Source organism: Lepus europaeus, chromosome 3, assembly GCF_033115175.1.
Source record: "Lepus europaeus isolate LE1 chromosome 3, mLepTim1.pri, whole genome shotgun sequence".
NCBI classification, from domain to species: Eukaryota; Metazoa; Chordata; class Mammalia; order Lagomorpha; family Leporidae; genus Lepus; species Lepus europaeus.
Window position 1 is genome coordinate 130,051,223 of NC_084829.1, and position 14,339 is coordinate 130,065,561.

General features: G+C 47.6%; 2 protein-coding genes across 8 annotated transcripts in view; both read left to right on the top strand.

Moving 5' to 3' along the window:
• Positions 1 to 1,977: 1,977 nt before the first annotated feature.
• L3MBTL3 (L3MBTL histone methyl-lysine binding protein 3) overlaps positions 1,978 to 14,339 on the top strand; it is a 145,679-nt gene continuing 133,317 nt past the window's right edge. For 2 of the 7 annotated variants that reach the window (XM_062186748.1, XM_062186754.1), the window contains exons 1-2: positions 1,978 to 2,077; positions 5,714 to 5,794. The gene's annotated coding sequence lies outside the window, so the exon portion shown is untranslated. The other 5 variants (XM_062186750.1, XM_062186752.1, XM_062186749.1 and 2 more) reach the window with 5 other exon arrangements.
• Positions 1,997 to 4,401, top strand: LOC133756658 (collagen alpha-1(I) chain-like). The gene is made up of 4 exons (XM_062187266.1): positions 1,997 to 2,041; positions 2,472 to 2,547; positions 2,643 to 3,754; positions 3,913 to 4,401. Exons 1-4 carry the CDS (start codon positions 1,997 to 1,999, stop codon positions 4,399 to 4,401), a joined length of 1,722 nt encoding a protein of 573 aa, XP_062043250.1.

The window sequence follows — 14,339 nt, forward strand, 5'->3', positions numbered from 1 at the left end:
CTACCCCTGCGGTAACACTTACCGTGCTGTCAGATCATTGGATTCGCTGAATTCCTGGTAGCCTGTGCCTAGTGTTGGCCGTTGGCCGTCAGTTTATCCCCCAGCACCTTGCATGGCACATACCACAAGGCAGGCCATTACTATCAATTTACAGACCATTGAATCAATGTTTCTGAAAATATACATACCATAGAAACATCTAGAACTTATCTAGAGAATGAAATCCAAAATGGATCTTTAGAAAAAGTAATTTCAAATTAATTTCAGTTTCTTTTGGGGCCAAGGCTTAGTTTTACACACAGTTCACGGCCTTTCCTTGCTTTTTCACCTGTAGTCTGCCTTTGGCCATTTCACTGCTTATTATTCAAGGGCCAGAGAGAAAAGGAGAGAGGGTATAATTCAGATCAGTTAATTAAGCTGTTCCAGGAGCGGCTCTGAGAAAGGCTGGCCATGGTGGGTGAAATCAGTGGTTAACTGGAAGTTGGGGGTTCTCACTAACTCCGCCTGCTCTACGTCATACATCGGAACCACTGGAACTAACCTCTGAAGCAGATGTGTATTTCGAATGCTCACTTCAGCTTCAGATTTGTGCCTCTGCATTGGAGTACACCAATGCCTAGGTTTTGGTTTCCAGAATTTGGCCAGTATACCAACAGAAGTCGCGTGGTCTCTTTCTCTAGGGTAATTCCATGGTCCTAAGGAAAGAATTTAACAGTTTATTTTCTGAAACTGGTTCAAGGCACATTCCTTACATGAAAAAAATTCAATCAAGAATAATATTACTTACATTTTGGGGCAGGATTTTAATACAGAATTTCCATCTGTGATATATTTAAATTCGAGGCCTCAGGCAACAAATTCAGAACAGTGCCTCCCTTACCCTTTATTAAATGCAAAATAAATAGCCCCCTCTGGGGGTGGGGGGCTCCCCCATACGTCCTCGCTTCTACTAAAATAGAAGCTTTGCTTCCGCCATGCCCGGAGTCATACTACTCCGCTCCCCCCCCCCCCCCCCCCCGCTCCCAGCAAACTCCGCTATCGACATCTAGACGTCTGTCGTAACTTTTAATTACCACAGTGATTTTGTAAGGGCTCCTATCTACTAGGAAAGAATGGCGAGCTGTCCAAAAGGAGGCCTGCAGCCAGCCACTATGGAAATAGAAGCCCATCTTGATGTAGTTTTGACGCCTTCACAAAGACTGGTTTTGCCATTAGCACCGCTCAGCCATCTTGAGCGAGCACCTTAGGAGGGGAGCCCTCGACCTAATGTGACTGCCACGCTACTTGAACAGTGATTTCCAAGTTGACGTCCATACCCCAGCTACCCCCGCCGCAGAGGCCTAACGTGGGTGAGCTGTCAGCGAGGACCCACACTCGGCAAGCGCCGAGCACACGCAAGTTTCACACGCGGGTTTTATTGTGCATTCTTCCAGCCCTAAGAGGGGGCGCGAGGGGTGGGGGTCTGCCCTCCGTGAAACTTTTCTTTTTTTTTCTTTTTCTTTTTTTCACCTGACCTGTAGCACGGATTTCGCCTGGCGGCAGCGTTTGTGCCCAACGCAAGGCCCACCGTTTCATGGCTGAAGGCATGCAATGGCACAGCAGCACATGGTGGCTCGGCTGATCTGCGAATTGCCTTCAAAAAAAAGTAAAGTGAAAAAAAAAATAGACAAAGAAATCTGTAACCTTAGCAGGCTCTCGTACGTGTTTGGACGGTGCCGGAGCCGGCGCGGAGCCGGGGACACGGATACGGAAAAGATGCACCTGAAACAGGATCTGCGGGCAGCCGCATTCGCCCAGCGGCTCGCTCGCTGCCTTCCAGCGGCTCGGGCGCAGCAGCAGTAGCAGCGAAGCCAGAGCGAGCCTCCGGCGGCGGCGGCGGCGGCGGCGGCGGCGGCGGCGGCGGCGGCGGCGGCGGCGGCGGCGGCGGCGGCGGCGGCGGCGGCGGCACCGGCACCAGCGCAGTTTCCCCTCTCCCCAGCCCTGACTCTACGCGCACATGCGCACTGCGCCCGCAGCCCTGGACCATTTGTCAGGACTACCCGTGAGACGGAGAAAAAAAAAAAGAGAGAATTTGGGGGTAAGAAGCGGTGGATCGGAGCTAATCTCTAATTGATCTGAAGGTGCGCCCGCGCCCAAGGCAGTCATTGATTTTTCTGGGTGAGGATGAAAGTTGAGAGCCCTGGAGAGGGGAGGAAGCGCACCCTCGCCTTGTGAAGCAGATCAGGGGAAGGGAAGGGCAGAAGGGGTTTCTCCCCCACTTCTCTGCGCCTCTGGGAAAGAGGAGAAAACTTAATCCCGGGGAAAAAAAGTGGGCAAGTGACTCGGAAAGGGCTGGAGGGGGAGTCTCTGGGCATCTCCCTCTCAAGTAGTGAGTGCGAGTGCGAAAGAGGAACAAAAGAGAGAGAAAAGAGAAAGGAAAAAATGGGGGGAGGAGAGACTTGTATTTTTTCCTTTGCGCGCACACGGGGAAGGGTGTGGGGGCCGTGCGGAAGGCAGCCGGGCGCGGCGGCCGCTCGCCTCCTCGCCGGCGCGCAGGCGGCGGGATGCGTGTGTGGCCCCCTCCCCCGCGCCACCCCCCCCCAAGCTTGTCACTTGGGTCGCTTTCATGACACCGGGCGCGGGGTGGGGGAGCGCGGCGGCAGCGGCGGCGGCGGCGGCGCCGGGGCTCCGCCGGGGTGCGTGTCCGGGTGGGCGCCGCCGCCGCCGCAGCTCGGGCGGCGAGCGCGGCCGCCGAGGCAGGGGGGCGCCGGCGGGGACAGGGCGGGGAGGGGGGGGGGCGCGGGGGCGGCCGGGGCCGCGGATCGGTGCGGCGGGAGGGCGCGAGCCCCGCGCGCCGCCCCTGCGGGCCCCTCCGCCCGTGTGGCCTTTGTGCCGGGCGCGCACCGGGGAGCGAGCGAGCGAGCGGGCGAGCGCGAGAAGTACAAGTCCGGGCGGCCGAGGCAGTGGGAAAAGAGGCCGGGCCACTTTCCGCCCGCTCGGGCTGCGGAGAACGGACCGGTTGAATGTGCAGGCGCGCCTGCCGGCGTGTGCCGGTGCGCGGCCGAGAGCGAGGCCTCCGCGGCTCCCACCGCGCACACGCGCACCCACACGCACGCACACCCGCGCGGGTCCGCGCGGGGCTCGGCGGCCGAGAGTTTGCGTTCGCGTCCTCGCCGCCGCCTCCCCCTTCCCTAGCGAGTGTGTGAGAATTTCATATAGATCAGCTCCAATTTCCGCCATTTTGGGAAAGTTGCACAAAAATAAACCCTCCGGTTTTATTTCTGCCCGCGGCAGGAAAGTGCTTCGGGAAGCGAGGCGGCGCGGGCCCGCGGCGGCCGTCCGCGCGGGGGAGGGCGCGGGCCGCGGGCCGGGCCGGGCGCCGGGAGCCCGCGCCGTCGCGGCGTTCGCCCCGCGCCGCGCCGTGCCGCGCCGGGCTGGGTGCGGGCGCGAGGCGGCGGCGGCGGCGGCGGCGGCGGCGGCCGCGCCGGGGCGGCGGGCTGGAGTAGTGGTAGTGGTGGCGGCGGCGGCGGCGGGGAAGCGCGGGGCTGCTTTTCCTGCAACTTGTTTACGCCTGCCTTATCCTGGGGAGGAGCGGAGGGTCGGGCGCCGCGTGCGGGCGCCGTTCCGGAATAATGGGCTGTGCACACTCGCGTCCTGGGCCCGGCGGGCCGTCCTCGCGCCGCTGCGGCGGGCGGGGGAAGTAGAGGCCGGCGGGGGTGGGGATCGGGAAGCGCAGGAGCGGAGGCATCCGCCGCGCGCCCCGCGAGCTGGGGAGGCGGGAGGAAAACTTGAGAGCCCCGCCAGGGGAGGGGGCGCGGGCGGGGGAGGGTGCAACTTTAGGACTGGTGGTAAAACTTTAATTACCTTTAGAGGAAAAAAAAAAAAAAAAAAAAGGCCCTTGACCCCCCCCCCCCCCGCCCGCCTCAGCTCCAGCCCCAGCCCCCACCCCCGGCCCTCGGCTCCGAGATCGGCCCACGGCGCGACCGTGAGAGAAAGTTGAAAGGCGGGCGGCTTCCTGCCCGGCGGCCCCGCGCGGGGCGGGGGCGTCCGTCTGTCCGTCTGCGCTCGCTCGCCCGCCGAAGCGGGGGACGGCCGCCGTCCCGGCGCGCGTGGACCGTGGCCCTGGCCCCACCCTTCCACGGGCAGGCTGAGGTAAACGTCGCCTCGGCTTCCCCCTCGGTGTCTCTGCCGCCGCCACCCCGCTTCCTTTTCCTCCCCCTCCCCGCCGGTGTTTCGGAGGGGACCCGAAAAACGGAGTCTCTTTCCTTATGCAACTTCCTCGGGCGCCCTGGCGCGGCCCTTCCCCCCGCTCCCGCATCCCTCGGCCCGCGCCGCGACCGCCGCGGGGGCCCCCGCCGGAACCGGTGCGCCCGCACCCATTCCAAGCGCACGGAAGCCAAAATAGGTGTCGGAGCGTTGTGAGTTAGGGGAGAGCGAGCTGAGAAATAAGAATTGGGGGTGGGGGGTGGGGTTGGGGCTTGGGGGGGGGGCGGCGTTGGCCGGGGCCAGTGCGTCGGGTTCTTGCTTCGATTTCCCTAGAGCGTTGCTTTCTGGGGTCTCGACGGGTTTTTGGGGGGAGCCCGAGAGCCTCTGTGCTGGCTCTCTCGGTCGCGTGGATTTTTGCGCAAGTTTTCAGAAAAACACTGACTCGGGTAGAGAGCATTTCTCCGGAAAGTTTCAAGTGCAGCAAAATAGCGAACGTGCAAAACTGGCCAAGGGGAGACCTCTAGTGGTTAACGGCGTCTTAAGTTCGCGAGGCCGAGAGCAAAGTTTGGCCTTTACTTGTAGCTACGTAGCCCGTTCCGACGGGGACGTCGTGAGAGGACCTGAGCCGGCGGCCAGACGGGGTGCGAGACGATGCGGACCTGGCTTGGGCGGCGGAGCGCGGGGCGCGGGGCCGTGAGCGCCGCGCGCTCGGGCTCCGCATCCTCCTCCCGGCGTGGAGAAACGCGCTGCTCCCTTTCATCCAGGGATCCCAGAGGGCTCGCTCCCTGCCTGAGAAGCCAGCGTTTGTAGCTATCCCTGCCCGTGCGGCTCTTGGCTCGGTTTTACATCACAGGTCACAGCAGATAACTTAGTGGTGAACCTTACTTAGGAAAAGCACGAGGTGAGATGTGCGTTTTTGAAACTCTGAAGACGTGAAAAAAAAAAAAAAGACCTTTGGTGGAGATTTTTTTTTTTTTTTTTTTTTTTGACACCAGCTGGCCATTTTTATTCCCTGGTAAATCATTTAAGGCTAATATTTACTGTTTGGTTTCTCAGCTGTATAGTTACCTACAAGTCATAAAATCAGCGCCTCCTTTTAAATCCTGGAGTGTAATTTTGTTTCACTGGGTAACTGTTTCTGGATACTTTGTATAATTCGCGATTTAAGACAGTGAAATGTATGGCGAGGGACCCCTCTTCGCCAGTGTGTTCATTCTGTTAAGTTTCCTTCCTTTTAAAGATAAGAGCAGTGAGGGAAAAGCAGGCTGAGCCGCATGACCCCCCTCTGTAAGTTTCACCTGTCTGTGATGCAATGATACTTAATTGGCTGGATCTAGGAAATGGGAATGACATGAAAGATTAATGTCCGTCTTACCTCATGTGGTTTATTTTAATACGCGGTCGTGTGGTGTGAAATTGTGCACAAGTCAGTGAGTTCAGAATGTAAACTTATTAATTGGAGAGTTGAAGGCTTCTTCTTGATGAAAGTTCTTTGATTTTACCTTTCTTCTCTTTAAATCAATACTAGACCCTCAGGAGAAGTCTCGGGGTTGCACGACGACGATTGTGAAAACCGCCCAACAGTTCTGCCTTTCTTGACTATCTCGAGGTAAGAGTCTCTTGTTAAACAAATTGCTTGATATACTGGTAGGTGTTTAGAGCTTCATTTGGAAATCAGGAAGCAGAATGGGAGAGGGTGGGCAGAAAAATGTATTGTGTGGAGTTGCTTTGAATGCATGAATATATCAACACTAAACGTCATCGTGCATTGAATGAAACATTAGGAAAAGTCATGAGATTATACTGGACAATAATATTTTAGCTGGATTACTTTTCGGATTTCTAATTAGCATTTTAACACCTGTTTTCTACTGAAAGTAAATTCTTTTATTCTATGGAATTGAAATAGTGGAAAATCTGGAATAAAACATTGTAAATTAATATAACTATTATATATAAATGTATATAGTATTATGGAAGATTCTAGAACTTCAAATGTCTGCAGGATCCAGGAGTAAAATTTTGTGAATAACATTTGCAGTAGAGTGTTGGAATGCTCAAGAAATTTAAGTCTTAAATATTAAATCCAAAGTGGACTGATTTGTGCTAAATATTATGAAATAGGGTTAGAATTAGATTTCAGTGTGTTAGCATAGACTGGTCAACTTTTGGATGGATCTCTACAGGGCATCCAGCTGTTGTCCAGTGAGGCCTTTTAATAATTGTGGAGGATACTGGCTTATCTACAGTAACTCAGGACCTATGTGTAGGGCGGAGATCGTTCCTAGGCAGAGAGGTAGTCATCTATGGGGTAGGACATCTAAGTACGTTTGTGCCATTCTAATACTTTCTATGAGTTTTATCTTGTTTGTAATTGCCCCCCCCCCAATCTTTCCCTCTCCTTTTCTGCTTGTTTTTCTGCCTTCTCTGCCTTGACTACTCAAGGGACTGCTAGTACTTGTGGGGCAAAAATGAAAGCAAACACACATTAGCTTTGCCTTTTATGAGCAGGGCTAGTTGTCCTTATTGGGCTAGATGTGCTCTAAAAGTAAAACTGAATAGTGACAAATATAAAAATGATTGCTAACAGGACTTTAGTGTCATTTTTTTGCTTGTGGGTCCTGTTGATTAGTGTGATTAGTGACATAAATAGATACGGCCCATGTGAATATTATAGCACAGACAATGGGACAAGCACAGCTAGGAGATTATGCAGACAAAAGCAGGGTTTCATGCAGAGTAATACGTGTTTTCTGGGTTTCATATTTAGGCATGCTGAGTTGAAGACAATGCTTATTTTTCTTCATCTGGGGAGTCATTGTGGCTGTGGGGAGAATGCTGGAATAGAGATCAGAAGACTGAATTTAGTCACTAAATAATATATCATCTTGTGTGAGTCATTTTACCTCCTGCAGCCTAGGTTTACCCATCTGGAAAATGGGAACAACAATAGTTGCCTTGCTCCCTTAAAAAATGGAATAAAATAAAATGTTGACAACTATAAAAAGTTCTTCAGATGTGTGATGGTCATATTACCATTTTACCTTCACCGCGCCTTGTGAAAGGCAGGAAGTGGGTTGTCTCAGGCAGAGTACAGTGGTTTAATTCCTGGCTAAAATTTTTAGACTGCTCTCTGGAGGGTGTAGTATGTGGAATGTGAAAATTCTTCCAGCAGCATTTCTTTTCTTTTCTTTCTTTTTGAGGGAAAAAGTATTTTATCTTTGATACTGTTGGCTCCTTGAGGGAAAGGACCATGTTCTAACATGGTGCTGAATACAAAACCCAAAACTGATTTGTCCCAGACCAGTCATATAATGGGTAGAAGGAGTAAGTGAAAGAAATATTTGAAAATTATGCCTGATTGTGGAAATGGTAGGGTGATAAAAGCAGAAGAGTTGCTGTGAGGGGAATTGATGGACTGTAATTAATATTTGAGTTGCAGGAGTCTGCTGGGAGAAGAGGATAAGAAAATAGGTAACTAGGGTAGTGATGACTTAATCTAACTGTAGGGCCAGATGGGGAGTCCTGTGAGTGACTGGATTTAAGACGAAGTCCATGTAGGAATTTCCCTCCCTGCTTTCTAGACCCCTTTACTACTAGATTGTAACTAAAATTTAGATAGAAAAAAAAGTGTTAACTGTCATTCTTTTCCATTTGATGACACTGAACTGGGCAAATATACTCTGACCAGTTTTGGTTTTATTTCATCTCTCTTCTTTTGTAGATTATCCAAACAATGGCCTAGGAATCCAAAAATTCAATAGAAGAAAGAAATATACGTTCTGTTAAATTAGTCCCCAAGGAATTGAGAATTGATACTTAAGTAATTTTGAGTGGTTTGTTTGGTACTTTATTTTTAAGCATTTACATGCCTTTTGAGCCATGACTTATGGAAGATGCAGATAGGATGGGAAATTGACAAGAGAAATGACTTTATGTGGTCTGGGACAAGGTACCCATGAGATACCAAGGATGAGTGGGTAATCCTTCAGCTGGGTTTCTACGAGTTAGTGAGTTTTTATTGAGCTCTTAAAGTGTTGAACACTCAGAGAATAGGTCTTTGCCCTTGAAGAGTTCACTAGCTCCTTACTGCAGAAGTAGACACAACTCTGAGCTCTGCTGATAATTGTATAACAATTACACATTGTACCAGTAGAAAAGAGTAAGGACTCCCTCCAGCCATCTTGGCTCAGGGAGCCAGGAAAAGTGGATTTTTATTAACCAGCACAGGACTGTAGCGTGTAATCTTGTACATAAAGCATAACACATTTCATTCTGTTTTCAACATGTTACCTTCAGAAATGAGTAAGAAGCTCTTGATCTACTGTCAAGGAATGCCTGGATTGTGTTAGTTGCCAGGGTGATGGATTTGGGCTGATTCTGTCTTTCTGTGACCAGTGTGTTCCCAAGGTGGCTTTCTGGTGAAGAGCTACTCTATACTGTTTCTACTATTACTGTTGAGGGACCCCCTTTTTATAAGTTTTTGAGGTTATTACTATATGGTTGAAGACAATGCATTTGCTTTCTTTGAAAGATTTGTTTTATGTATTTAAAAGAGAGTAACACAGGGAAGGAGACATACACACAGAGACAGACAGACAATCTGCTGATTCACTCCTTAAATGACCACTGGAGTTGGGGCTAGACCAGACTGGAGCCAAGAGCCTGGAATTCCATCTGGGTCTGTGATGTGAGTGGTGGGGGCCCAAGTATTTGGACCTCTTCCATTGCTTTCCTAGATACATAACCAGTAAGCTGGATTGGAAATGGAGCAGCCGGTATTTGAACAGATGCTCTTATGAGATACAGATGTCACAGGCGCTGTTTAGCCCTCTGTACCACAATGCTAGCCCCAAGATACTGCATTTAAAGAGAACTATGTATATGTTCATATGAGGTACTGCAAAAAGTTCATAGGAAGTGGCATTAGAAGATAAGTTTATTTTGGTGCAAAAATGCTTTGAGTCTATTAATTATTTTTTCATAAGTACACATTTTCTATGAACCTTTTGGGAAGAGTCTTCTTTTTTTTTTTTTTTCACCAAAATAAGCTTATCTTTTAATTTCCTTCTCCAAAGACTTTTAAAAATGTCTCACTTTCCCTGTGTGTTGTATGTTTATAAATGATGTCTTGAAATTTAGGATATCTGTAGAAGTTTATTTTTTCCACATTTTTAAAGGTTTTATTTATTTATGTGAAAGAGTAATAGAGAGGCAGGCACGGAAGCAGAGAGAGAGAGAAAGAGAGTGAGGTCTTCCATCTGCTGGTTCACTACCCAAATGGCCACAATGCCTGGAGCTGGACCAGACTAAAGCCAGGAGCCAGGAACTTCTTCCTGGTCTCCCACGTGGGTGCAGGGGCCCAAGCACTTGAGCCATCCTCCACTGCTTTCCCATGCACAGTGGTGGGGAGCTGGATTGGAAGTAGAGCAGCTGAAACTCAAACCAGTGCCCATATGCAGGCAGCAGCTTTATACCCTCTATGCCACAGAACTGGCCCCAAAAGTTGTATTTTGAGGTGGGCTTCATTATCCGATGGGAATAGTCGCAGGTTATGTCTTCACTGTATTAAATTATGTTACTGATGTGTGTGGATAGGAGTCAATAGTGGGAAATTATGACCTAGTTTGTATTGAGTGCAGTAGCTATACAACAAGTGGATGAGAGGAAACACCAGGAATGGATATGCTTGAAATATAAGTTTGATTTATGATGTTGAATTGAGAGACATTTAGGAAATCCCCATGCAGGAGACTGGATAATTTGGAGGAGAGAACAGACTTCTGAAAGAAACTCGAATAGAGTTGGGTGTCCTAGACAATGAAACTTTTTTTAAAAGATTTGTTCATTTATTTTGAAAGGCAAAGTGTCAGGGAGGGAGGGAGGGAGGGAGAGAGAGAGAGAGAGAGAGAGAGATCTCTTCCATCCACTGGTTAACTTCCCTAGTGACTCCAAGAGTCAAGGCTGAGCCAGACTGAAGCCAAAAACCGGAACTCCATCCACATGGGTGGCAGGGGCTCCATCTGCTACCTTCACAGGCACATTAGCAGGGAGCTCGATTGGAAGCAGAACATCTGCCGCTCCAACCGGAGCTCTGATATGGGATCCTGGTATTGCAACGGTGGCTTAACCCTTTGTACCACAAAGACTGGCACCAGAACTACTCTTTTTTTTTTTTTTTTAAGATTTATTTTATTTATTTGAAAGGCAGAGCTACAGAGAGGCAGAAGCAGAGAGAGAGGAGAGAGAGAGAGAGAGGAAGGGAGGGAGGGAGGGAGGGAAAGGGAGAGGGAGAAAGAGAGGTCTTCCATCCACTGGTTCACTCCCCAGTTGGCTGCAACAACCGGAGCTGGAGCTCAGCCGATCCAAAGCTGGGAGCCAGGAACTTGTTCTGGGTCTCCCATGCAGGTGCAGGGGCACAAGGGCTTGGGCCATCCTCCACTGTGCTCCCAGGCAATAGCAGAGAGCAGCTGGGACTCGAACCAGCATGCCAGTGCTACAGGTGACAGCTTTACCTGCTATGCCACAGCGCCGGCCTCCAGAACTAGTTCTGATGAACTCTAATTTATTCTTTGGAAATGGACCAGGAGGGGCCGGCGCTGTTGTGCAGCGGTTAAAGCCCTGGCCTGAAGCACCGGCATCCCATATGGGTGCCGGTTCTAGTCCCAGCTGCTCCTCTTCTGATCCAGCTCTCTGCTATGGCCTGGGAAAGCAGTAGAAGATGGCCCAAGTCCTTTGGGCCCTGCACCCACATGGAAGACCTAGAAGAAACTCCTGTCTCCTGGCTTCAGATTGGTGCAGCTCCGGCCATTGCAGCCATCTGGGGAGTGAACCAGCGGATGGAAGACTTCTCTATCTGTCTCTACCTCTCTCTGTAACTCTTTCAAATAAATACAATAAATCTTTAAAGAAAAAAAAAAAAGTGGACCAGGAATTAGTGAGTTGGATGGTGATTGTAAGATTGCATGTGTTTTACATGTAGTAGTAAAATGCCCTCATGTTACTGATCTTTCTGCTATATGTACTGTAGGTTAGTGCTAATCCACAAAGGTTTATTGAGTACCCATTTTGTCAAAGTTGCTGTTGGTGAGTACTTCACATAATCAGCATTAAGAACAGCATTGAATGCATATTTATGTTTTGGGAAGACAAAGAAATAGAACATCAGCCCTTGATCTCAGTATGTTCCTAATCGGTTGGGAAGATAACACACACACACACACACAATGGTAATTGACAACCAAAACCATGGTTATACATGAGTGAAAGGTAGAGGCATATGCCATAGGAACTATGATGGTGCATCATAGTGTTAAATATGTTCCTGGTGGTAGGGACCTGGCAGGGTGCCTTCTGCAACACATTATGAAGTGTTGATATATTCGATGCAGTTGTACATTAAGGTTGCACTGTTTATTTATTTATCTATCCTAAAATTACTTACTGAGTGCCCTCTGCATGTTCAGCTACTGTGTTGACTGTTATCTCCAATACTTTCACTAATCTTGAGCATTTGGTATTCTTATTATCCTTATTATTCTTTTTTAAGAGTTAACTTGTGCTTAGAGATACTTAGTAACTTGTCTTAATTTATACCATGTAGTTTAAAAGGAACCAGAGAAAATGATAATGCTTTAGGATTGTTGTTTCCTTGTGTTTATGATTTTCAAAATAGTAATTCCTAGAGTATTTCAAAGAAAACACATTTCCAGATTAATATATTTGCTCTTACCATTGATATAAACTAAGATGGGTAATAGTGAACAGTTATTAGAAAAATTGATGGAAAGAAAAATGCCTGTCTTTTTTTCTTTTTTTAACCAAGAATGGGGAAAGATTATTTATTCAGTTATACTGAAAAGAACACCTTGGTCTAGCTCATGGCCTTGAAATAACCACAAACTGTTCATAGAACATTACTTAGATTAGGCTTGAGAACTACTGGGTTTATTTATATAAAATATTTCTTCTGTTCTTTGTTGGAAGAGACCTGTTAAGACAATTCATTTAATTCTTTTAAAAATTTATATTATGTATATGATACAATCAGTGAATGAAATTAGTGGGGCCTGTATTTTCTGACATGGAGTTAAAAGGTGATGGAATTTACTCAGAAGCCAGAATTGTGAAAGTGATGAAAGAAACTAAAGTAAGGGATAAAGGTAATGGTGAAGAGAAGCTGGGGACAAGGGGTAGAGGATGCGTGTCCTAGAATCAAAACTAAAAGAACAGGGGACAGGGAACATGACTAAGAAATTACTAAGCAATAGTGCTGTAGTTATTGATATGAAGTCTCTAAACAGAGGACTGTGTCCCGTGTATGCACAGTGGGGAGAAGAATCTCTCTTGCCTCTCTGCGTGGTTTTGTGTGATGAGAATGAGCTGTCTCTGCTGTATGAGTTGTGGTGTGTGGAGTAGATCCTCATTCCACCGTAGAAGTATGCCTTCACATGTGCTCATCACAAGGAGGTGGATGGTCCCTCCTTTGCCGAAGCTCTGTTATGAGCAGATTTCCAGAAGTTCACTGACAAATGGAATTTAAGTTTATTTTTTATTTATTTGAAAGACAGAGTTACAGAGAGAGGTAGAGCCACAGAGAGAGGTCTTCCATCCGCTGGTTTACTTCCCAGATGGCCACAACGGCTGGAGCTGCGCCGATCTGAAGCCAGGAGCCAGGAGCTTCTTCCAGGTCTCCCACGTGGGTTCAGGGGCCCAAGGACTTGGGCCATCTTTTACTGCTATCCCAGGCCACAGGATCTGAAGAGGAGCAGCCGAGACTAGAACTGGTGCCCATATGGGATGCCGGTGCTTCAGGCCAGGGCATTAACCTGCTGTGCCATAGCGCTGGCCCCAAAGTACAAAAAGAATTTGAAATCCATGCATAGCTTTTTAAAAACATACATTTTCCTTGAACATTTTGATGAACTCTTGTATTCAGTATGCATTTTTGAGCCCTTACTATGTGCCTGGCCTTTTCAAGTTTGGACCATAGCTTCATGTTATATATAATTTTATAGAACTAAAGTAGTTCAATTACTAGAACATTTTGAATAGGATTGTTCAGACACCAAAGTCAGTTGATTATTTTTCCCCATCTGTCACACTGTTGAACCCTGAACCTTGCATTAAAATTCCTTCGTGGTCATCTGGTCTGGTTGTTAAATGATCTAGATAATTTGCCAGGTAGGTTTGTGGTCTCATTTGGTGGACTTGAGACTTAGCTGTTCAAGCCATTGATAAGGAGACTGGCTACAAATGGTTAAAAGCTAAGTCCATAGATATGACTTCTGTGAGAAAAATAAAATCTGGTCAAATCTAATTTATTACATGCCAAAGAGAAACAAGTGTAAACCTTAATTTTAGCTCTGTGTTCTATAAAAATATGCGTATGAAATAGAATTTTTAAAACTACTTTAGTATTTTTTCAAAAATTATGAAGTGAAATAAAAAAAGAACAAGACACTACTTTTAGTTTTTCTTTTTAAATTTAAGTTCATGCATATTTAGCATAAGCATAGAAATATCTGTGTCAGACAGATTCTTGTTCTTTTTATGGCCTTTGAATCTCTCTAATGGGTGTAAAATTTCTATTATTACCCTTCTAGTGTAGTATGCTGATGAGATGATAGCACTTTTAAGAACATTTCTGCCTCAAATTGAATTATCTTATAGTCTGCACATTGAATATAAGCTTCAAATAAAAACATTTGATGAGAGTCTATTAAATATGCCATTGGGCTGGTAGAGTCAGTTAACATGAATTCACTTTCTGAGTATACTTTTTTTTCTTGAAAGGCATGCGTTTTCTGTTCCTCCTTTAGAGGAAGTAAATAAGTTAGGCCATAGAATCTCAAACAATTCATCCTTCTTACAGTAAGAAGTGGAGGGGCAGGAAGTTGAGATTTTGTAAAGGTTGCCTCTGATGACTGCCCCTTGGCCTGTGATCTCTATGGCAGAAGAGATAGCAAATCCGATAAACCATTGCCATGTGACAGATAGTACAGTTCACATTAAAATACTTCCAGCAGGTGAAGCATGGGACTGTTTTTGAGAAAATATCCGTAAGAGGACACATTTTAATAGCTGCTTGTATTTAGAGAGAGCACAGGTTAGTTAGCACTGGTATCCACTATGCAAGGATAGATGAGAATTCA

What these genes read in the sequence shown, in the direction of transcription:
- LOC133756658 (XM_062187266.1), top strand. Translation starts at nt 1,997, where the DNA reads ATGCGCACTGCGCCCGCAGCCCTGGACCATTTGTCAGGACTACCC. An exon ending in GCGCGCAGGCGGCGGGATGC is followed by an intron (nt 2,548 to 2,642) that starts GTGTGTGGCCCC and finishes GCGCGGCGGCAG; the next exon opens with CGGCGGCGGCGGCGGCGCCG. An exon ending in GCGCCCCGCGAGCTGGGGAG is followed by an intron (nt 3,755 to 3,912) that starts GCGGGAGGAAAA and finishes CCTCAGCTCCAG; the next exon opens with CCCCAGCCCCCACCCCCGGC.